Consider the following 25,604-nt stretch of genomic DNA (forward strand, 5'->3'; position numbering starts at 1 on the left):
GAGACAAGCCACTGAGGTGCTGTTTTCATACCCAAATGGTCTCTATGAAACAGAGCATCTAGGGGTATATTTTCTTTTAACTTGACTTCATTTCTCTCTAATTAGTAGTGTGCAGTGTACCATTGTGATGCCTGCTTCCCCCCTTGGTTCCTGTGCCCCCCCTTGGGGATTTACCAGCTGTTTTGCTCTCCTGTTGTAATTGAAATCTTACTTGTTCCAGCCTGTAATTGATAGTGAACTCAACCATTTTATGTTGTCATGCAACAGATGTACAACAGAAAAATTCAAAGTGGCATATGGAAGAACTGCCCTACTAGAGTGAAATCAGATCCACTCCTATATCACAAATCCATTCTCTCGACATTTTGTGGTTTTCTTCTCCTTGCAAGTGCTTTTTTGCTGCACAAATCAACATAAAATCATCAGATTCATTGGCTCTATGTTGAGTCTTTAGTCTTCCTTCATGATTCTATATCTGAGTAAGGGCTTCACAGAATAATGAAGATTAGTTAACAAATATAATAGGATTCTCTTTACACTTTTGTCAAGGCTGGTCACCAGTTTTAAATACAATAATTAACCTTACATGAATATATCTATACCTATGAATACATCAAGAGATGTTTGAATTGGTTAACTATATTTCTCAAAGAAAAAAAAAACTACTTGTAAATGCTAAGTGAACCTCCAAATTCATTAATTCTAATAATTACATCTGTAATTCAAGAGTCAGAGCCTTTGCTTCAAAAGAAATATTATCTTTCCAGTATAATAAGAGAGACTTGTGTAATTGATTCCATATTATTGGGTATATTATCATTTCAAAAGATGGAGCTGCATGTTTTATAGGCAGTTTGAGATGCTTTTATGTGGATATGTTGGGCCCTCAGTGGCTTGACTAGTCTAGAAAGAGACAGGACCTGGACTGAACAGGAGAGATTCTAGGGGAATTGACCGCATCTCAGGATGGCAGCATTCACTACAGATAGAATGATGTGTCTAACTGCAATGTCTATTGCACCAAGACTTTTTAGGTAAATACCTAATGAAATTGAATCCAGAAAGAAAAATAGGGAAGTAAAATGATTGGGTAGTGGTGAATCAGTAAACCTAATGGATACTTCATATTCTAAGTATTCTTTTCAGTTTTTAAGGGAACTTGAGCCAATCTCTGAGAATGTGAGGACCAGGATGGGAGGGGAAAATAATTGACAAGTATTTGAGGATGCACTAGGGTACAATCAAGTGTCTTAGAATCCAAGTCAGAGCTCTGAGACCCAGTAGAGACCTCAAGGGCTAATTAGCTAACTGGGACAGAAGACTGAATGATGATAGTATGAGGAAGGTATTTTTGAAAAGTGTTTGATGATATTAGAGCAGGTGGATTTGAGGATAGAGAGGTAGAGGCAGGGAGATGAGTTAAGGTCTATCAAAATATCCGTGTAGTGTAGGAGAATTGAACAGAGGATCTGGGGGGTACCCACTAGAGAGGAATATATTTCATAGGTGTAATTGGCACAATACTCTGTGAAGTGTGAAGGAGAAGAAACGTGGAAAATGGACCACATATTTGTCCCCTGACTAACTGGAAACTGCTTTAATACTGGTAAAAATGAGGGGGGTGGGGTGGATACTGGAGAAAAAACAGATTTTGAAGGTAAAGTAATTAAGAACATAATATCTTGGAAATTCTATTGATATATCTAGATGCAGTGTAAAATAGTTATTTATAAGCAGAAATCTGGCAAGAAGTGAGATTAGACCTTAACATTAAAAAGCGATTTGCATAATAACCAGTTACATAATATTTTAAATATGTTTAAGTATTATATTTCAGAATCTGTAATAAGAGGTCATTTCTTAACATAAATATATTGAGAAATTAATGATAAAATATTATTTTAAATGTTAATGCCATCCTTCCTTTGAAATAGATGTTTATATAAAATGTATTAGATAAGAAAGTGATTAAAATCTCATAAATGTATTTTGGAGTTTACAAAATCACAGATTGGGTAATCATTAGAAAGAAGTTAGTTTCTTTGCACCAGATCAAAATTTATTTGCAGTGCATTATTTTTTTGTTCTAAATTATTCAAATAAGTGACATTATTTTTAAAGTGATCACAGATTGAATAAATGTCTGTTAGTAGAGATAGTGCATCATACATTATAAACACAATAGAAAAATGAGTTGCTCTAAATAATTCTAGTACATCATGTTTTCCTTTTAAGTGAAATAGGAATAGAAACTTGGCACTTAACATTTAGCTATGTTTGTAATAAGACATGGCTATAAACTCATATATTTTATTTCAATAGTAATATTAACATGCAAACATTCACCTGGGTTTTTATTTACTATAGTTTGCCATACTAGCATGAGAAATTGTGTTAATATTTGTTCAATTTTAATGAAGTAGAACAACAGGTTATATAATATATCAAATACATTTTAGCTATTAATATCAGAACAAGTTCTCTCTGTTAAAACCTGGCTTAATTTTACATTATTCTTAAAGTATATGTGACCATGTACCAAGGAATTTATTTGTGATAAATTCAGAATTACTTTTTCCAAACCATCAACACATCAACAATGAGCATTTTTTAAAATGTGAATATTTTTGAAGATCAAATTAAATAAAATACTTATATAAACATAAAGTTTAAACTACATGATACTGCTGAGTTGATTTTACTAGACTATGTACTTCAGATGATTGAAGTGTTCCTAGAGATGGCCTTTAAAGGAGAAAAGGGAAATGGCTTCCTGGTTAGATTTTGGTGAGTTGTTGAGATCTACAGAAGAGTGAAAGATTAAAGAATATAATGTGGAATGAAAGATATGTTCTGTAACATGAATATATATTTAGAATTCTGGAAGTAATGGTAATGAGTACAAAACTGGAAAAATTGGCATAGTGGATTGATTTTAGTTTTAATTTTTTATGCTCTAATTTTAATTTTTGATGCTTAATTTTTTCTTGGTATTCAATTTCATCTCCCTATCGCTATTGCATTTTCTGGCACTCTTTGATTAAAAAGGGAGAGGAAGAAGCTCTTGGTGTTAAATTCCATGGGTATTACATATTTGGCAGTCTTGTAGTGTAACTATATCTATTGCCTGGGGATTGCTTTTATCTTCTTGAAGCTTATTTGATGAAAATATTACCAAACCTTATAGTTATACAAAGATAGATTGGAAGATTGTTATTTATAGAGAAAGTCATTTAAGCATAAAGAATTGAAACATGCAATATTTTGTACATATTTTTAGTAGGCTGTGGAGCAGGGCAAAATTTGAAGCAAGGCACAGAAAAGAGAAAGGTTTCTGTCTACTACCTAGTTTTGTTCTCTTCCTTCCCTTCTCCACTGCTTGATTTAGAGAAAGGAAGCAGAAGAGGAATCAGGAAGAAAACCAAAGGGAAGGGAGGCAGGACAGGCTTAAAAATAGAAGGATGTGTAAAGGGAGCCCAGCTCAGTGAGGGTCAGAAGTATACAGTGGTTCTCAGCATGATCTTTGGAACCACTTAATTTGTCTCATTTAGAGCAGGTCTGTTAACTTCTCTGTCCCTTACTTTTCTTTTCTGTAAAGTGAAACCATTAATAGTACATTAGTTCATGAGAGTTAGGAGAGTTAATATTTATAAAGCATTTAGAAAAGGACCTGGCATGTGTAAAGTGCTGGGTGAGTATTTGTTAAATAAAAAATTAAAGGAAACTAAAAAGAGCACTCGTTTTTGAGAAATTTTGGAACTAAGGCAGGAAAAAAATATGGCACTTAAGAGTACTTCAAAAGCATTAGCTGAAGCAGCTGACCTTCATAATTTTGGTATACCCCCCGAACTAGCAATTCCACCCATGTATACAAATGCCAAGGAGATTCTCACACTGTTTCCACACAGGTGGTCAGGCCATTGATGTTGGTGATGGTGATGGTGATGGGGAGAATGCTGATTGATGGCACTGACTTGGGTTTTATTATGTACCAAATGCTTTTATAAGCGGTTTTTATACAGTAACACAGTTACCCATCAGGCCAACTACATGAAGTAGAATATTGAGTATTGAGACCCAGAAAAGTGACTTGTCCAAGGTTACACAGCTAGTCCATCAGGGATCCAGAATTTACACCAGGACAATATAACCCAGAATCGTGCTTTTACCTACCAGTCATAGCAAATAGAAAGCCAGAAACAAGGCAAGAAGACACTGATGGGTTCATTCAGAAACATTTACTGAAAATCCACAGAGGACCAGAAACTGACATGAATGAAGCAAAAGTGGGAGGAAAAGGATGTTCCCAATCCCATACATCTCAGCTTTTCTTAGATAAGACAGATATGCAAGCAAAAATTACCATTTAGTGAAATAAGTGTTCATGCAGGTGAAACAGGAGATGGAGTTAACATCTCTGCCTATAAGCATAGGGCTCAGGTGAAGTCATAATAAAGGGAGGAAATTATAGGTGGAATTACCAGGACGGTTAAGAAGGAGTTTGATAGGCAGACAGGACTAGGTACCTGGATGACCTTCCAAACAAAAGGAATACCATGTAACATTAAAAAAAAAAATCATATGATAATGATATATAAGTATGAAAAGAGTGCAATAAGAGAAAAAAGGACAATTTGTAAAATTTTCATAACAAAATGTATTGCTACTCCAGTCCTCAAATTTAACTACACTATTGTGGAGAAGATATCTTAACATATTTTCATTCTCTTTTATTCCTAAGAAATGCAGAGCCAAGAAAGAGGGACCGAGGATATAGGAGATATGACTATGCATTTTGAACTTCAGCGTTCACTGCCATGGACAATATCAAATTCAGAAAAATACACAGTTTCTTTCAACTCTGTTTCCCCATGTGATTAAATGTTCTCTCATTTCTATTTCCCTCTATTCTGTACACAGCTGCTGTTTTCTTTGTTTCTGATATTTCAACTAATTTAACATTACAGTTATGCTCAAACTTTAGCATTTCTCACACCTAGAAAAAGAAATGCTGGTTCTTTTATATTTCAAATTGATATTGCTTTTGATTTTCAACTTTTTTTCTCAAATTAGATGTCTGGGGTAATATTCAAGCCTTTTTTTCTCCTTGCTTTTTATAATGTGAGTAGATAACATTTTTTGGTCCTTAAAAATCTTCTTTAATAAGTATGTGTTAAATGAATCGGGGAGAGGAGAATAATCAAATTAAGAACAATCTTCCCTTTCAAATTTATAATATATGACTCTCTTCTACTATTTCCTGTGCAGAAGAAATAAAGTTCTTTTATTTTAAATTCATTATGCAAATGTTTATATGCATTCTAACATAAAAAAAGAAATATTTGTTGTGATGGCCTGAGGGTTAGGAGGAGAACAGGCTTTGTAGCACCGTAACAAACCCCCGAAGAAAAGTTAACCCAGCATATAACACAGATTCAGTGGGAAGAAGAGAACTACGGATAATCCATCACTTTTGTGTCATGACCTCTGTTGAATTCACTAGCAAATTCTGTGTTATTGAATCATAATGACAGCTCCAGATACAAATGTCATGACTTTGCTATGTTCCCTGGGTCTTGCCACATCACCACAACCATTTTATATTCCCTTCCTGGGGACACTTTGGAAGATTTAGAGGCTTTCAACCTAATCTGACTGGCTCCACACAAACAGCTGGAGCTTTGCCAAGAGCCGAGCCTGATTATGTCAACAAGATGCTGTGTCCACAGGAGAGCACCAGCTGGGTGTTCAGGGAAGCTCTGGGAACTGCCATGAATTAGCTTTATATGCTCCAAGAGGCAATTTCCTATAAAAACAAACTTCAAAAGCTGCCAGAGGAAATTGTTTCCCATTGGAACCAGGCCTAGCAGGCAACTGTCTTTAGCAACTGTGTTGCTTTGGTAGTCAGTCCTCAGGACTTACAATGCTTAGCCCCTGGACTTGAGTTTCAAGACAGAACCAGAGCCCAATTAACACCGCACATGTCAAAACACTTCTGCAATAATTGTGGAGCTGCCATTCTACACACAATTATTTAAGTTATTGTTTTTCAGTTTAAAGTAAGATAGCTAAACAGATATTTCCTGACTTCAACTTAAAGAGGGTTGTTCTATAACTTCAAAGAGGTCATTCTATTAAACACAGCATCCAGATTAAGAAGAGATGCAGAAAGCACTCCACATTTCATTAGCCTCTTGCTGGAGTGTTAAATGGAACAGTAGGAAGCTTCACTTACTGGTATATTTAAATATTAGTGGCATTTAAATAAGGGTTATTCATTTTTGTCTACCTCTTCATTATATTTCTTTCCTAAGAGTGTTCTAGCCAAAAGACCACCAGAAAGGTTAACTCTTAGATTCTCCAATGTGCTGTGAGTTTGGCATCTTACAGCAGCATATATGAGTAGCTCTACATAACGACTTTTTGTATTTCCTGTAAAGCAAACACCTACAGAGTTTGAGAGGGTTCTAGTGTTCTTCTGGTCTTCTACAAAATTTAGAAATATCTATTGGGGTTTGGGGGTTTTATAATATGTATGCATCTAAAAATATGTAAACACTTGGAAAGATCATTAGGCATATGGAAATTATATTCAGGACATGAATTGGAAAACACGTTGAGGGGACACAAGAGCATAAAGATCATGTTTATATAAGGAATGCAATATGATTGCAAAGGAATGAATTTATGAGTTGAGTTTTTTCAATCTACCAATTTTTCTTTCATAGGAACAGATATTTTGGTAACAGTTTTATTGAACTTAAGTATCTATCTGCTAATTTCCATCTATGCAGGCAGAACAAAGTGAAACAAGTAATGGTCAAGTCATTTCTATCCATCTGTTCACATTTTCCTATAGAAGCCAAAGAAGAACTTATTCCAATTTCAAATTTATGAAAAAGCTTTCCTCTCTGTGTAGTTTTAATTTGAAAGCCTATAGTGGTATGCTTATAAAGGCCAACTCTGCAAACATTATTTGATATCACTTCACTCACAAAATTGTGACCTCTTTTCTATAAGAAATTGCTAACTTAAAATTCAAAACTATAGGTAAAATAGGGGAAAATGTAATAATCACCAGCTATTCAATCTTTCACCTATGAAAAATAATCAATCATGTACCCTAGTTAAAATAATCTTTTAAGAATTTTGAGAAATACAAAGATAAGAAAGAGTGCCTACCCCCAACCTAGTATTTAGGTTAAACTCCCTAAATTGGAAGGACCGATACATGGTAGGTGAAGAAAAAATACAACTTGATGCTGGCCACAAGGAGGAACAGAGCAAATGAGGAAGAGGAGATTTTTGATTCCCCACCTTGAGTGTAAAGAGGCCAAGACCTTTTATGTAGGAGTTGGTATTTCAGATGATAGCAACAAGCTGAATTTTATACCTATGGAAATATAAGTAAAGGAAGGAGAAAAGACAAAAGGATTAGTATCAACAAAACAAGACCTGGGCTCCAGGGGAAATTTGAAGTCTAGTTTTGTTAGAAAGAAGGAAAAAAGAAATAAGGTGGGACATATTCCCTAAATGTTACTCTGAGAAACAAATAAAGATGGTAGAGTGAGGTGAGAGCATCACAGCTTTCTTTTGGGTACATTTACCTGTGTTAAGCTACATGATTGTTGAGAAAGGGAAAGATTGATTGGCTGGGAGACTACAGACCTAGAGACGTGGGATAGGGAGGGTGGGAGGGAGGCTCAAGAGGGAGGGGATATGGGGATATATATATATGCATATGGCTGATTCACTTTGTTGTATAACAGAAACTAACACAGTATTGTGAAGCAAGTATACTCCAATAAACATCTATTAAAAAATAAAAAAAATTAAAATAAAATAAGGGCAATGAGAATGAAAAGAAAGGAACACTTTGAGATACAAAAAGACTTGTTAAAGAGAGGAGATATGGGGATATATGTATATGTATAGCTGATTCACTTTGTTATAAAGCAGAAACTAACACACCACTGTAAAGCAATTATACTCCAATAAAGTGTTAAAAAAAAAAAAAAAGACTTGTTAACCGAATCTTTTATGGTGTGAAGGGGCAGGGCATTAAGATTCTGAGTCAGAATAACTTGGAGCATGTTGGTTCCATCAACAAGTATAGAGAGCAGAGGAACGATGCTGGTGGCCTTAAAAATAAATTCAGTGCTCTGCTTTATTGGTATAGCACAGATATATCATCCCAGTGACTTAAAGACCCTGGGAAAGGGTCTCTGAGTTGATATTAACAACTATGTCTCTGAGTTGAATGTCTCTGAGTTGATATTAACAACTATTTTGTATGACTTCAACCAGGGAAACATATGCAGTTTTTATCTGATTTGATTGAACATTAGGAAAAGACAGTTAGGCATTATAACCTAAATTTGACCAACTGGGATCATCCTATATATAGAAAAATACGGAGATATTGAGAAATGGATAGCTATTACTCATATCTATATACACTCATTCATGTATGTTCATTCTCAATATACACACATATAAAAATATTTCTGTAAAATATCTAGATTTTCTATAGATTTGGTTTTGAAGAAATGTCTATAAAATATTAATAATTATAGCTTAAAATTAAAGCTTAGAAAAATATGGTATTATAGTAAATTACAGTGTTGAAATTTCTGCAAGATGGTTTAGATACTTCATTGAATCCAGGGACATTCTAATTTGGTTACAGTTATCAATTACCTTTAAATTAACTAAACTCAGCTCTATATAAAATTTTGCACGTCATAAGTTTATTACAAGTTCTAGTTCTGTTGAATATAATCAGACAATACAATTTTTATTTATAATCTTTAAAGAAAATGTTTTTGTATCTTGGGTTGGATTGTGTTCTTAGCAGCTGTGCTCATATAATCTGTATACTGTTGGGGTTTTTTTGTTTTTGTTTTTAGAATTAACTCTGGCTGAGGCACCAGGTTAAACTGGATCTGACACTTGCAGGCTGTGTAAGATTGAACAAGTTTCTTTTTTTTTTTAATTTAATTTAATTTATTTTTTTATACAGCAGATTCTTATTAGTAAACAATTTTATACACATCAGTGTATACATGTCAATCCCAATCACCCAATTCATAACACCACCATCCCCACCCCCCAGCTGCTTTCCCCGCTTGGTGTCCATACATTTGTTTTCTACATCTTTGTCTCAATTTCTGCCCTGCACACCACTTCATCTGTACCATTTTTCTAGGTTCCACATACATGCGTTAATATAAGATAATTGTTTTTCTCTTTCTTACTTCACTCTGTATGACAGTCTCTAGACACATCCACGTCTCAACAAATGACCGAATTTCATTCCTTTTTATGGCTGAGTAATATTCCATTGTATATATGTACCACAACTTCTTTATCCATTCATCTGTTGATGGGCATTTAGGTTGCTTCCATGACCTGGCTGTTGTAAATAGTGCTGCAATGAACATTGGGGTGCATGTGTCTTTTTGAATTATGGTTTTCTCTGGGTATATGCCCAGTAGTGGGATTGCTGGATCATATGGTAATTCTATTTTGAGTTTTTTTTTTTTTTTTGCGGTACACGGACCCCTCCCTGTTTTGGCCTCTCCCATTGTGGAGCACAGGCTCCGGACGCGCAGGCACAGCAGCCATGGCTCACAGGCCTAGCCGCTCTGCGGCACATGGGATCTTCCCAGACCGGGGCACAAACCCGTGTCCCCTGCATTGGCAGGTGGACTCTCAACAACTGTGCCACCAGGGAAGCCCTATTTTTAGATTTATGGAACCTGCATACTGTCCTCCATAGTGGCTGTATCAATTTACATTCCCACCAACAGTGCAAGAGGCTTCCCTTTTCTCCACACCCTCTCCAGCATTTGCTGTTTGTAGATTTTCTGGTGATGCCTATTCCAACTGGTGTGAGGTGATACCTCATTGTAGTTTGGATTTGCATTTCTCTAATAATTAGTGATGTTAAGCAGCTTTTCATGTGCTTCTTGGCCATCTGTATGTCTTCTCTGGAGAAATGGCTATTCAGGTCTTCTGCCCATTTTTGGATTGGGCTGTTTGTTTTTTTAATATTGAGCTGCATGTGCTGTTTATATATTTTGGAGATCAATCCTTTGTCCGTTGATTCATTTGTAAATATTTTCTCCCATTCTGAAGGTTGTCTTTTCTTCTTCTTTATGGTTTCCTTTGCTGTGCAAAAGCTTTGAAGTTTCATTACGTCCCATTTGTTTATTTTTGTTTTTATTTCCATTATTCTAGGAGGTGGATCAAAAAAGATCTTGCTGTGATTTATGTCAAAGAGTGTTCTTCCTACGTTTTCCTCTAAGAGTTTTATAGTGTCTGGTTTTACATTTAGGGCTCAAATCCATTTTGAGTTTATTTTTGTGTATGGTGTTAGGGAGTGTTCTAAATTCATTCTTTTACATGTAGCTGTCCAGTATTCCCAGCACCACTTATTGAAGAGACTGTCTTTTCTCCATTGTATATCCTTGCCTCCTTTGTCATAGATTAGTTGACCATAGGTATGTGGGTTTATCTCTGTGCTTTCTATCTTTATCCATTGATCTATGTTTCTGTTTTTGTACCAGTACCATATTGTCTTGATTACTGTTGCTTTGTAGTATAGTCTGAAGTCAGGAAGTTTAATACTCCTACTCCGTTTTTATCCCTCAAGACTGCTTTGACTATTCAGAGTCTTTTGTGTCTCCATGCAAATTTTAAGATTTTTTTCTTCCAGTTCCGTAAAAAAATGCCGTTGGTAATTTGATAGGGATTGCATTGAATCTGTAGATTGCTTTGGGTAGTATAGTCATTTTCACAATATTGATTCTTCCAATCCAAGAACATGGTATATCTCTCCATCTGTTTGTATCATCTTTAATTTATTTCATCAGTGTCTTATAGTTTTCTGCATACAGGTCTTTTGTCTCCCTAGGTAGGTTTATTCCTAGGTATTTTATTCTTTTTTTTTTGCGATGGGAGTCTTTCCTTAATTTCTCTTTCAGATTTTTCATGATTAGTGTATAGGAATGCAAGGGATTTCTGCACATTAATTTTGTATCCTGCAAATTTACCAAATTCATTGATTAGCTCTAGTAGTTTTCTGGTGGCATTAGGGTTCCTTATGTGTAGTATCATGTCATCTGAAACAGTGACAGTACTACTTTTTTTCCAATTTGGATTTCTTTTATTTCTTTTTCTTCTCTGATTACCGTGGTTAGGACTTCCAAAACTATGTTGAATAATAGTGGTGAGAGTGAACATCCTTGTCTTGTTCCTGATCTTAGAGGAAATGCTTTCAGTTTTTCACCATTGAGAATGATGTGTGATGTGGGTTTGTCATATATGGACTTTATTATGTTGAGGTAGGTTACCCTTATGCCCACTTTCTGGAGAGTTTTTATAATAAATTGGTGTTGAATTTTGTCAAAAGCTTTTTCTGCATCTATTGAGATGATCATATGGTTTTTACTCTTCAGTTTGTTAATATGGCACATCACTTGATTGATTTGCATATACTGAGGAATCCTTGCATCCTTGGGATAAATCCCACTTGATCATGGTGTATGATCCTTTTAATGTGTTGTTGGATTTTGTTTGCTAGTATTTTGTTGAGGATTTTTGCATCTATATTCATCAGTGATATTGGTCTGTAATTTTCTTTTTTTGTAGTATCTTTGTCTGGTTTTGGTAACAGGGTGATGGTGGCCTCATAGAATGAGCTTGGGAGTGTTCCTTCCTCTGCAATTTTTTGGAAGAGTTTGAGAAGGATGGGTGTTTTCTCTTCTCTAAATATTTGATAGAATTCACCTGTGAAGCCATCTGGTCCTGGACTTTTGTTTGTTGGAAGATTTTTAATCACAGTTTCAATTTCTTTACTTGTGATTGGTCTGTTCATATTTTCTATTTCTTCCTGGTTCAGTCTTGGAAGGTTATACCTTTCTAAGAATCTGTCCATTTCTTCCAGGTTGTCCATTTTATTGGCATACAGTTGCTTGTAGTAGTCTCTTAGGATGCTTTGTATTTCTGCAGTGTCTGTTGTAACTTCTCCTTTTTCATTTCTAGTTTTATTGATTTGAGTCCTCTCTCACTTTTTCTTGATGAGTCTGGATAATGGTTTATCAATGCTGTTTATCTTCTCAAAGAACCAGCTTTCAGTTTTATTGATCTTTGCTATTGTTTTCTTTGTTTCTATTTCATTTATTTCTGCTCTGATCTTTATGATTTCTTTCCTTCTGCTAACTATGGGGTTTGTTTGTTCTTCTATCTCTAGTTCCTTCAGGTGTAAGTTTGATTGTTTTTTTTGAGATGTTTCTTGTTTCTTGAGGTAGGCTTGTATAGATATACACTTCCCTCTTAGAACTGCTTTTGCTGCATCCCATAGGTTTTGGATCATCGTGTTTTCATTGTCATTTTTCTCTAGGCATTTTTTGACTTTCTCTTTGATTTCTTCAGTGATCTCTTGTTTATTTAGTAATGTATTGTTTAGCCTCTATGTGTTTGTGTTTTTAATGTTTTTTTTTTCCCTGTAATTCATTTTGAATCTCATAGCATTATGGTCAGAAAAGATGCTTGATATGCTTTCAATTTTCTTAAATTTACTGAGGCTTGATTTGTGACCCAAGATGTGATCTATCCTGGAGAATGTTCCATGCACACTTGAGAAGAAAGTGTGATCTGCTGTTTTTGGATGGAATGTCCTATGAATATCAATTAAATCTATCTGGTCTATTGTGTCATTTAAAGCTTCTGTTTCCTTATTCATTTTCATTTTGGATAATTGGTGTAAGTGAGGTGTTAGAGTCCCCCACTATTATTGTGTTACTCTTGATTTCCTCTTTTATAGCTGTTAGCAGTTGCTTTATGTATTGAGGTGCTCCTATGTTGGGTGCATATATATATTTGTAATTGTTATATCTTCTTATTGGATTGATCCCTTGATCATTATGTTGTGTCCTTCCTTGTCTCTTGTAACATTCTTTATTTTATAGTTGATTTTATCTGATAAGAGTATTGCTACTCCAGCTTTCTTTTGGTTTCCATTTGGATGAAATATATTTTTCCATCCCCTCACTTTCCATCTATATGTGTCCCTAGGTCTGAAGTGAGTCTCTTGTAGATAGCATATATATGGGTCTTGTTTTTGTACCCATTCAGCAAGCCTGTGTCTTTTGGTTGGAGCATTTAATGCATTCATGTTTAAGGTAACTATCGATATGTATGTTCCTATTTCCATTTTCTTAATTGTTTTGAGTTTGTTTTTGTAGGTCCTTTTCTTCTCTTGTGTTTCCCACTTAGAGAAGTTCCTTTAGCATTTGTTGTAAAGCTGGGTTGGTGGTGTTGAATTCTCTTAGCTTTTGCTTATCTGTAAAGCTTTTGATTTCTCCATCGAATCTGAATGAGATCCTTGCTGGGTAGAGTAATCTTGGTTGTAGGTTCTTCCCTTTCATCACTTTAAGTATATCACACCATTCCCTTCTGGCTTGTAGGGTTTCTGCTGAGAAATCAGCTGTTAACCTTATGGGAGTTCCTTTGTATGTTATTTGTCATTTTTCCCTTGCTGTTTCAATAATTTTTCTTTGTCTTTAATTTTTGCCAGTTTGATTCCTATGCATCTCGGTGTGTTTCTCCTTGCTTTTATCCTGTATGGGACTCTCTGCATTTCCTGGACTTGGGTGGCTATTTCCTTTTCTATGTTAGGGAAGCTTTCGATTATAATCTCTTCACATATTTTCTCTGGTCCTTTCTCTTTCTTTTCCTTCTTGGACCCCTATAATGCGAATGTTGTTGCATTTAATGTTGTCCCAGAGGTCTCTTAGGCTGTCTTCATTTCCTTTCATTCTTTTTTCTTTATTCTGTTCTGCAGCAGTGAATTCCACCATTCTGTCTTCCAGGTCACTTATCCGTTCTTCTGCCTCCATTATTCTGCTATTGATTTCTTCTAGTGTAGTTTTCATTTCAGTTATTATATTGTTCATCTCTGTTTGTTCTTTAATTCTTCTAAGTCTTTGTTAAACAATTCTTGCATCTTTTCAATCTTTGCCTCCATTCTTTTTCTGAGGGCTTGGATCATCTTCACTATCATTATTCTGAATTCCTTTTCTGGAAGGTTGCCTATCTCCACTTCATTTAGTTGTTTTTCTGGGGTTTTATCTTGTTCCTTCATCTGGTACATAGCCCTCTGCCTTTTCATTTTGTCTCTCTGTATACTGTTTTTATGTTAAAGAAAATTTTCTTTTGGAGATAGTTGATCACTTACTGTCATACCTTAGCTCTCTGAAAATTGTAATGGCCTCTTGCACTTTGGCCTGAATCCAATAACACACTTAAGCAATTGTGTGCAAACAAAATGGATGCATTTGAAATATGTTCCCATAATTTTTTACCCTAAAATAGGAGACATACAAGGAATTATGTGGACTTTTTTAAGCTTTTGTTTTATCCACTGAAGTTTTTTATTTTTCTATTCAATTACCAGGCATCTAACTCTATTAGCAATGTTGTCCCAAATGCTGAGAGTCATGTTCTTATGTGAGGGTAAAATCCATGGTTAAATTTCCCCCACCAATTGTAACCTCAGTACAAATATAGTGACTAACACACATCTGAGTCTGAAAGCCAGACACTCATCAGGACAACAATTAATCTGGACACATCTTAATATACAGGCCCATTTCTCAGTCTCAGATTTAATTTGCTGCTTCAGATGAAATCCTATTTGTGATCATCAAATAGAGGTTAACTGAAAATTAGGCTGTTCTGCTGTTTAAACGTCCTCAACTTTGATATGATGCCAATGTGATATCTAGGTTTTATTTCCGCCCCCATATCAGTTCTACCTCCCTATATCAGAGTTCATTTTTTCAGGTCAGGTAACAAACACCAGAAGTGCACAAGAATTAGTATGCTTGTCATAGCTGGTATCATTTTGGAATCCCCTTGTAACAACTAGGAATATAAAAGACAGAGAAAACAATGCCTGCTTAGTTCAGCTTCATTTCTAGGAAGGATTTGTGTCCTGAAGCCACACCTCATGCTTTACACTGTCAATTTTAAAAAGTCTTTCAGCTTGAAACAAAAAGAGGTGGTAGGTGTATTTTTAAAATGCAATATGCTGCACCACAATCAATACAAATAATAATACACATTTTGGGTCAACAACCTGGTATGCACCAAAGATTGTATGACAAAAGAGACACTATTGGTCAAGAGTGAATACTCTCATTTGTAAAGTGCATCCATCTGTAGAGAGTTGGACCCACTATAATATTTATTCCTCTTTAGCTTAGTAGAGTGTGTTTGTAACAAGCCCTGATGTAAACTCTTACCTTTGTGTATTGGCCTACCTTAAGGGACCTTACATTTTAGTAGCTGTGGCTCTTTGTGTTTTATGTGTTATCTATTAATGTTTTTACTTTGCTACTTGTGCTCCAGGCACTATGTTTCTGAAAGGCACAATTGAAAAACTTGAAATTTGATAAAAAATATGATCTATCTCTAATGTATGTATATGTTAATCAGCTTCAATTCATTTCCTCTTCTCTTCCTAGAAAAAAAGTATAAAAATTATTTATGTAATTGTGAAAAATAGTCAACTCTTTATATAAGATAGCCTGGGTCAGTTTACACATTTATTGGCCATGGGTAAATTTAAATATCTAAAATTCATACATTTTAAATTTCATACAAGTGATCTAATAATTTTACTGTATTGACATTGGCCTTGTTCTAAATATTCAATGGATCATAACTCATTATTATCTATTGATATTTTTCATAATATGATTATAAACAATACCTTAGATTGTATATATGATATATATTTATTGATATATTAATACATGTATTAATATTTTGTATTTAGTTCTTACTATACTTAATTGGAATATATTTATCACTTAATTTTAAGAATCCTGAGATGATGATGTTCATTGAAATACATTTAGTATAACCTGCTTGTTTTTGGAGAAGTCAATAATGAATTAATAATGAATTAATGACACTAATGAGGCAGGAAAATTGCCTCAAATAAAGTAGCCCCTAGCCTTTTAAAAAGTCAAGTCAAAATTTGGGCAATCATAAAGTCTCTTGTTTTACTAACCAGTGTTCATTTCCCTTCACATTTGTAGTCTTATCTCTCTCTCTCTCTCTTTTTTTTTTTAATAACTTTATTGGAGTATAATTACTTTACAATGTTGTGTTAGTTTCTGCTGTATAACAAAGGGAATCAGCTATATGTATACATATATCTCCATATCCCCTCACTCTCGCGTCTCCCTCCCACCTTCCCTATCCCACCCCTCTAGATGGTCACAAAGCACTGAGCTGATCTCCCTATGTTATGCAGCTGCTTCCCACTAGCTATCAATTTTACATTTGGTAGTGTATATATGTTAATGCTTCTCTCTCAGTTTGTCCCAGCTTACCTTTCCCCTTCCCCGTGTCACCAAGTCAATTCTCTACGTCTGCATTTTTTATTACTGTCCTGCCCCTAGGTTCATCAGAACCATTTTTTTTTGATTCCATATATATGTGTTAGCATACTGTATTTGTTTTGCTCTTTCTGACTTACTTCACTCTGTATAACAGACTGTAGATCGATTCACCTCACTATAAATAACTCAATTTCATTTCTTTTATGGCTGAGTAATAATCTGTTGTATACATGTGCCACATCTTCTTTAACCATTCATCTTTCAATGGACATTTAGGTTGGTTCCATGTCTTGGCTATTGTAAATAGTGCTGCAATGAACACTGTGGTACATGACTCTTTTTGAATTATGGTTTTCACAGGGTTTGTGCCCAGCAGTGGGATTGCTGGGTCATATGGTAGTTCTATTTTTTGTTTTTTAAGGAACTTCCATACTGTCCTCCATAGTGGCTGTATCAACTTACATTCCCACCAACAGTGCAAGAAGGCTCCCTTTTCTCCACACAATCTCCAGCATTTATTGTTTTTAGATATTTTGATGATTGCCATTCTGACAAGTGTGAGGTGATACCTCATTGTACTTTTGATTTGCATTTCTCTAATGATTAGTGATGTTGAGCATCCTTTCATGTGTTTGTTGGCAATCTGTATATCTTCTTTGGAGAAATGTCTATTTAGGTCTTCCACCCATTTTTGGATTGGGTTGTTTGTTTTCTTGATACTGAGCTGCATGAGCTGTTTGTATATTTTGGAGATTAATCTTCATCAGTTGCTTCGTATGCAAATATTTTCTCCCATTCTGAGGGCTGTCTTTTTGCCTTGTTTATTGTTTCCTTTGCTGTGCAAAAGGTTTTAAGTTTCATTAGGTCCCATTTGTTTACTTTTGCTTTTATTTCTATTTCTCTAAGAGGTGGATCAAAAAGGATCTTGCTGTGATTTATGTCAAAGAGTGTTCTTCCTATGTTTTCCTCTAAGAGTTTTATAGTGTCTCATCTTACATTTAGGTCTTTAATCCATTTTGAATTCATTTTTGTGTAAGTGTTCTAGTTTCATTCTTTTACATGTAGCTGTCCAGTTTTCCCAGAACCACTTGTTAAAGAGGCTGTCTTTTCTCCATTGCATATTCTTGTCTCCTTTATCAAAGATAAGGTGACAATATGTGCATGGGTTTATCTCTGGCCTTTCTATCCTGTTCCCCTGATCTATAGTTCTGTCTTTGTGCCAGTACCATACTATCTTGATTACTGTACCTTTGTAGTATAGTCTGAAGTCAGGGATCCTGATTCCTCCAGCTTCATTTTTCTTTCTCAAGTTTGCTTTGGTTATTCAGTGTCTTTTGTGTTTCCTTACAAATTGTGAAATTTTTTTGTTCTAGTTCTGTGAGAAATGCCATTGGTAATTTGATAAGGATCACATTGAATCTGTAGATTGCTTTGGGTAGTATAGTCATTTTCACAATGTTGATTCTTCCAATCCAAGAATATTGTATGTCTCTCCATCTGTTTGTTCTCTCTTATTTTAAATTATAACTTAAGTGTGTGGTGCTGGCCACTGAGAAACAAAGTTTATCTTGAATATTTTGTTCTCATTTCAAGGATGTGCTCTGGCTTTACTTACATTAAGGTTTTATTGATGTTTTTATAATATTTAAAACTTATCTTAGCAAATTTGTTGTTGTTTTGTTTTGTTTTTCCTCTCAACAAACTCAAAACCAAAGGTAATAAAAAGTTGGGAGAATTTCTCTTTCTTCTATATAATTTTTATTTGTTTTAGCCTTAGGGTTGAATGTAAATGAGTTATTTTTTAATATAAACTTTAGATTTCTGAATAAAGATTTGATAAGTTAAAAATAAATTGTAAAGTGTGGTTTTGAAATAACTCTTGGAACCCAGAAATCCACAACAAAGACTATAGTTTTTCAACTTTCCAAAAGGGGTATCCCTTTTTTACAGTCAGGTTAACTGAGGAGCTATAATTTCCAACAGTAGAATTCACACTCTTCAGTGTATATTTGATGTGTGTTTACAAATGGATAGAGTCATGTAACCACATCACAATCAAGATATGGAAAATTTCCATCATCCTTAATAATTCTCTCCTGCAACTTTATTGTCAACCCTTCCCTCCAATTCTAGCTCATAGTAACCTCTAAAGTTTTCTGTCCTGTATATTTGCCTTTTCCAGAATGTCATATAAATAGAATCTTACATTATATAACCTTTTGAGTGTGGCTTTTATTTAATTGTCTTTCATTTAAAGAAATGCCATTATTAATTTTTTATTTGATTGTTTATAACATCTAATAGAGACAAACAGCCTTATCAAATATGGGTGTTGTAGGAGATGTACTTTTAAGTTTGACTTATGTAGATGATAAAATAACATGTTTTGTTGTCCCCAAATTATTACTAATATTTCTATGTGTGGCTTACAATGAAATACAAGAAACAATCACTGTGGATCTCCAGGATACATTTAATAAGTTATTCAAATTTCTTTTTTAAATGCTTTTGTTATTCTATAACTTCTCCCTGATTCCCTGTACTGTCACTTTTTCTTAACATACAGTATTAGTATTTATTAAGAGCAGTCAGTGATTTATGGACATTTAAATTATCTTAGCTTTTTCCTACTGTTGTAAAACATTGTGTACTATCTGATGAACTTTTAAAAAACAGTGATTTTCTTAGAAGATTGATGAAGTGTACTATTGTTTATAGATACCCATAGGTTTTTTTTTTTTGTTTTTTTTGTTTTGTTTTGTTTTGTTTTTGCAGTACACAGGCCTCTCCCTGTTGTGGCCTCTCCCATTGTGGAGCACAGGCTCCAGACGCTCAGGCTCAGCAGCCATGGCTCACGGGCCCAGCCACTCCGCGGCATGTAGGATCTTCCCGGACTAGGGCACGAACCCACGTCCCCTGCATCAGCAGGCGGACTCTCAACCACTGTGCCACCAGGGAAGCCTGATGCCCATAGTTTTATCTTAAAAAGTGAATTAAATAACATAATTAACAGAGATATACATATTGGTAGGGAAATTATGTACTTTTAATAACTGGGGGAAAACTTAGTATTTGGTTCTGTTTTCAGTAATAATTAATATTTTTAGGAGTTTCCTTTTGGTTGTGCTGTATTTATATTTCTCTTCTGAAATGGTTACATCAGAGGAATTCAGGAACTATTTTGCCTTCAGGATAAAATTGGCCATCATGTAGTACTTTGAAGTCCCAAACTCTGCCTTGATTTACCTCTTTATTCTATGAGGTTACGGATTTTCACTTATGCTTTCATTTATCCTTACATCAGCCCTATAAATTAGTTATTAGTACTTCCATGTTTTAAACTTAGTATTCTATGTTGTTTTTCTTTTATTCTGTCTGCCAATATTTTCCTCGGATGTTAGTTCAGATGTCTTGAATTTAATTTCTAGGTGGATATATCTGCCATTTTATCTATAAAGAAACTGGAGAGAAGAGATGAGAACTATTTTTACATTAGTCATAAAGTAAAAAGGAATAATAGTTAGTTTTGTTGTTTCCTTGCTATATATTGAGAACATATGTGGATCCCTGGGAGTGGGAAGGGACTTCTTATCTTTTGTCTTTTATGATGTCCTGTAACTATCCTGTTCTGGTTGCAGGACTAAGGGACTTTCACTCTTATTGTCCCTGGTCATTTTCTTCAGGTGAATCTCTTTCTTACACATTAATTCACATTTAAAACAACTCCACTGCTTAAAATAGAACATGAACAAGATATGAACTCTTGCTTCCCTTTCCAACATTACCTACTATCTTTGTGTAGGTTTAGCTTCCTCTTATAAATAGTGTACAATCATCCAGTTGCTCCAGGTTTTTGGATAACTTTCTTCTTCACTCCACACAAGTTCTGTCAACACCACATTCTTAAAATGTAGGCCAGACATGAACCTTTTCTGCACTTCAATTACCTCAACTACCCAAGACCAGTTCACTACCATCTGATGCTTAGAGTATTGGTAGAAGCTTCCAGTAATCTTGCTTTCACTATTATCCTTCCATAGTACCTCTATTGATTCATGCCCTGCCTATCCCTCTGAACTCATATTTTACTATTTATCTCTGATTAGCTTCCTAACACTGCTGTAACAAATGGTGACAAACTTAGTGCTTAAAATAGCACAAAGTTATTTGGGGGGTCATTCTTCAACTTACCACACCCCTAACTTGCTTTGTTAGAACTAAAGCTGGTTTCTTAAGTCAACTTTTTATAGCCTCTGAAGTATTTCTACTTGTTGTTCCTTTCATCCAAAATATGATCTCTTATCATTTAGGTGTCTGTTCAAAAGATTTTCTCAAAGAGATCTTCTCTGTCTGCATATTTGAAACTCTTCCCTTCTTCTCATCTATATTTGATTTGTATTGTTTTCTTTGCAGCCTGTACAACTCTGATGTTATTTTATTTGTTGACTGTCTAATAGACTGCACCACCATAAGTCAGGGTCTTTGTGTTGTTAATTGATACATTCCCTGGATTAGCTATATTGGCAAGAACATAGTAATCTCTTAAATATATGTTGATAAATGATATATTATTCCAATTACAAAAATGAGTAAACTGAGACTCACAGGTGTTAAGTATTTAAGATCACAGAGCTAGAAGTGATAGAGAGATTTCATCTCAGATTTCTCTAACTTCAAAATCTACATTCTTTATATTATCTCCTTCTTTTTAATGAATATAACTTTAAACATGACCTTTATTAATGTGCATGTACAATAGCCACAACAAGCAAAAACAAACCCAGAAAGGATATCATTTGCATTTTTTCAGGGAATCCTGGAGGATAATATAAGTGCTATTGAAATTTCGTTGTTTTTTTCCTGACATTGTGCCATTTTGGAATCCATTCCATGATCACATGGTGAATTCAAGCTCAGGGAATGATTTATATAAATCCTTGAATATGTTATACAATATAGTCCTTAACATGCTACTTATCTGTCATCCTAAAAATGATTCTGGAATGTTAAATGTAATCATTTTAGGGTAGTTTCATTGAGATTCTTAAGAAATCTCTAGGTTTTAATTCAATTAAAAAACCATAATTTTATATATGTAATGCTTTCTTTCTACTTATCATTTCTTTTAAAATACATATTAAAACCTCACCAAATGAGTGATCATGCTCAATATACAAAAACTTACTATAATATATATATATTTTTAATGAAAATTATTTTCTTCTGGAGTGGCACGTACTTTATGATTTCTTCTGGCACCATTTATTTTTATCAAGCTGTTTATCAATAGCCAGATTTTTGAATCACTGAATTCATGTGGAGTAGTTCTTTGGGTGTGTGAAAAAACAAGAATTTCATCATGTTGATTATGTTCTGAAACACATCAATTGCTACCCCTATTTTGGAGATTTTTGATTTAGCTAGACAGATAACCTAACAAACTTGCATTAAGTTTTTTTAAAAAAACTTTTGTAACACTGCTTTTAGAGTTATTGAGTGTTAATACAATAAAGTTTAGGACCAGTTCTAAATGCTCAACCAATATGGTAAGAAAAAGCACACAATGAGTCCAAAGGAAGGAAGAACATTTGCATTTGTTCCCTGTGTTGTTCAGAAATAGGCAAAATGGAATGAAAGCATTCTGGAACCACTTTTCTCTTTCAGATGATTAGGAAATGCTACTAAATTTATAACTAATTAAAAGTAAAGAATGATATGTCATTGACTTTAACAATATGAACATAAATACCTTAAATTTATGAAAATATTTTATTCTTGCATAAATTAGCCTCTATTCTTAATTTATTGACTATGCTGGCATTTCATGCAACTGACAGCTTGAAATATCTGGTATTGAGACACAAAACTGTGAAAAAATCCTGTCCTCTTATGTGGTATAAAGTTTTGAACAGATTTTAGACTTTTACTTGGGATATTTCTGGAATATGCTCTGTTCTCTCACCTTGATCACATTGTTGAATTGGAAAATTGAATGTAATAATCCTATAACAATTTGGCCTTAGCCAAAATTAATTATATACATGTTATTTCAGGTGAATGAAGGTGGGATTCACTGGGCAAAAAATTTTGCCCAAGCTATCTTTGGCAAGTCAATAACAATAAATTTATAAATTTTGATGAAAATATATTGGTATGTTAAGGCAAGTTCTAAAGATCAGATTTGAAATAATTAAATAGATTGAATTGATTTAAAAGAGATTTCATCTTTGTCTTAATAAGTAAAAATTTTTTTTTAAATGGTCTAAATTGAATTGATTAATTCTGACTATTTAGTAAGTTTATATGAATGGAATTTTTGGATACAAAACAACTGGGGCCTTTAAAAAAAATGTTGTTCAGGCCTCATTCATTTTTGGAGTCTACATGCTATTTTCCTAAGGAGAATTCTTTATAAATGTTACATTTTATAAATTTAGGTTGACTGGATGAACAGATTAGATGATATACATACACAGAAAAGGAAATCAGAAAACTTGACATTTTTGATAACTGATGCAATATAGTGTCAGAGAATCATTCTGTTCACTAAAGCAAGACTTTTTATGGTATGAAACTAAAATGTAGCCCAAACATCATGGGTAATTTTATGAATACTGTCTTAAATTATTTAGAATATTGACTATTAGAGCACACTTGCTGAAATGAACCAAAATATGCTTTGAGAGCAGGATAAGGTTTTGTTTTGTTTTTGTTTTTTTGAGATACGCGGGCCTCTCACTGTTGTGGCCTCTCCCGTTGTGGAGCACAGGCTCCGGACACGCAGGCTCAGCGGCCATGGCTAACGGGCCCAGCTGCTCCGCGGAATGTGGGATCTTCCCGGACCGGGGCACAAACCCATGTCCCCTGTATCAGCAGGCGGACTCTCAACCACTACCCCACCAGGGAAGCCCTGGGGGTAAGGTTTTAGGATACCTTGGTAACCAGTCTATATTCCTAAAAGATCAGTACATTATCATTTGCAATTAAAATTATATTAAATTGTCTTATGGAAATTCATTATTTAAAGGAATTCATTGGTTAACTCTCTAATATAAAGAAGCAACTTACAAAGTTATTATTTTCATTCTATACTATAAAATCTCTCCTTTTAACAATTTAAATTATATTTCTTTGCTTATAGAGTCATGATTTATTTATTATAGCCTGTCTAGAACTAATGAAATATTCTGAAGAGATTTTTATACATTAAACTCTTTAATCTTTTGTAAAATTTGGGCCTATGTGTATTTACTGCTTCTTTTTTTAAATGTGGTATGACTGAATATGCTGTCTTTATTAGATGTATGAAAATGCTGTGATCATTAAAATGACAACTTTCATACTTTAATATTTACAGAAAAATAAAAACATGTAAATATATATTTAAAATAGATTTTATCATATAAAAATAATCTCAAATTATTTAACATGTATAATTTTTAGTACTGTTAAATCGATAATATAATGGACAATATGAGATACAATACATTTCTATTTCTCAATAATATTACATATTTTTAGTATTTTATACTTGCTTTACTAAATGTATGGATAATTATGTATGACAATCTCTAATAACTTATAAAGTATTTGAAATACATGTTAAAATTTCACAATACAGCTCTATACACAAATATGTTAGTAATATTATGTGGTTTCTATTTGGTAGCTCATATTCATCCAGAATTCAGGAAGTTCAGGTGTCTTTATTTAATGCATATACTTTTAGAGCAATAGTGAAGACTAATAGTGAGTTAATGATTTTAAAAATCTAGAGTATCATTCATTCAGACTAATCTCTTGTTCAGTATAGCTCTAGCACTGCATAATGAAAACTTCTATTCATAGCTATGATTCAAAAGTATGTCAAGAGTTGAAAGTATGATATGCCTGTTGGGATGCAGTTTCTATATCTTTGAATATTGCTAATCCATGAACATGTGCATATTAACTTTCAACTAATTTAATCAGAGATTTCCATTCCTTAACACCCTTGGATAAATGTGAGATTACTGAGCTGCTAAACACTCAAGATCTACATGCCAAGACAAAAGTAGAAACATGAAATTAGTAAATCTTATACATAAGTATGTGTGTGTAAATAGAAAATCTTATACTTAGGAATAAGTGTGTGTATGTGTGTGTGGTAAGCCAATTCATTATATACTTTCTGAAGGGCATTATGTTAAGTGAAATAAGTCAGAAAAAGGAAGAAACAGATGAGCTTAATTGATATTTATAGGATATTCCATCCAAAAACAAAAGAATACACATTTTTCTCAAGTGCTCATGGAACATTCTCCAGGATAAATCATATCTTGGGTCACAAATCAAGCCTTGGTTAATTTAAGATAATCGAAATTGTATCAAGTATCTTTTCTGACCACAACACTATGAGACTAGATATCAATTACAGGAAAAGATCTGTAAAAAATACAAACACATGGAGGCTAAACAATACACTACTTAATAACGAAGTGATCATTGAGGAAATTAAAGAGGAAATTAAAAAATACCTAGAAACAAATGACAATGGAGACATGACGACCCAAAACCTACGGGATGCAGCAAAAGCAGTTCTAAGAGGGAAGATTATAACAATAAAATCCTACCTTAAGAAACAGGAAACATCTCAAATAAACAAACTAACCTTGCACCTAAAGCAATTAGAGAAAGAAGAACCAAAAAAAAAAAAAAAAAGGAAACAAAGTTAGCAGAAGGAAAGAAATCATAAAGATCAGATCAGGAATAAATGAAAAAGAAATGAGGGAAATGATAGCAAAGATCAATAAAACTAAAAGCTGGTTCTTTGAGAAGATAAACAAAATTGATAAACTGTTAGCCAGACTCATCAAGAAGAAAAGGGAGAAGACTCAAATCAATAGAATTAGAAATGAAAAAGGAGAAGTAACAACTGACACTGCAGAAATACAAAGGATCATGACAGATTACTACAAGCAACTCTATGCCAATAAAATGGACCACCTGGAAGAAATGGACAAATTCTTAGAAATGCACAACCTGCCAAGACTGAATCAGGAAGAAATAGAAAATATGAACAGACCAATCACAAGCACTGAAATTGAAACTGTGATTAAAAGTCTTCCAACAAACAAAAGCCCAGGACGAGATGGCTTCACAGGCGAATTCTATCAAACATTTAGAGAAGAGCTAACACCTATCCTT

At 34.0% G+C, this 25,604-nt stretch overlaps 1 protein-coding gene across 10 annotated transcripts in view; it reads left to right on the top strand.

Annotated features, from left to right (window-relative positions):
• Positions 1-25,604, top strand: part of PCDH9 (protocadherin 9) — a 976,220-nt gene that overhangs the window by 437,344 nt on the left and 513,272 nt on the right. Inside the window, exon 3 of one of the 10 annotated variants that reach the window (XM_060288152.1) lies at positions 4,742-7,675. The exons of the other annotated variants lie outside the window; for them this stretch is intronic. Coding sequence (XP_060144135.1) covers positions 4,742-4,777 — 36 coding nt within the window. The 3' untranslated portion in view covers positions 4,778-7,675. Of the gene's footprint in view, positions 1-4,741; positions 7,676-25,604 lie in introns of those variants that run through there. 10 annotated transcript variants of the gene reach the window in all.

The sequence above is a fragment of the Globicephala melas genome, chromosome 18 (genome assembly GCF_963455315.2).
Source record: "Globicephala melas chromosome 18, mGloMel1.2, whole genome shotgun sequence".
Lineage (NCBI taxonomy): Eukaryota > Metazoa > Chordata > Mammalia > Artiodactyla > Delphinidae > Globicephala > Globicephala melas.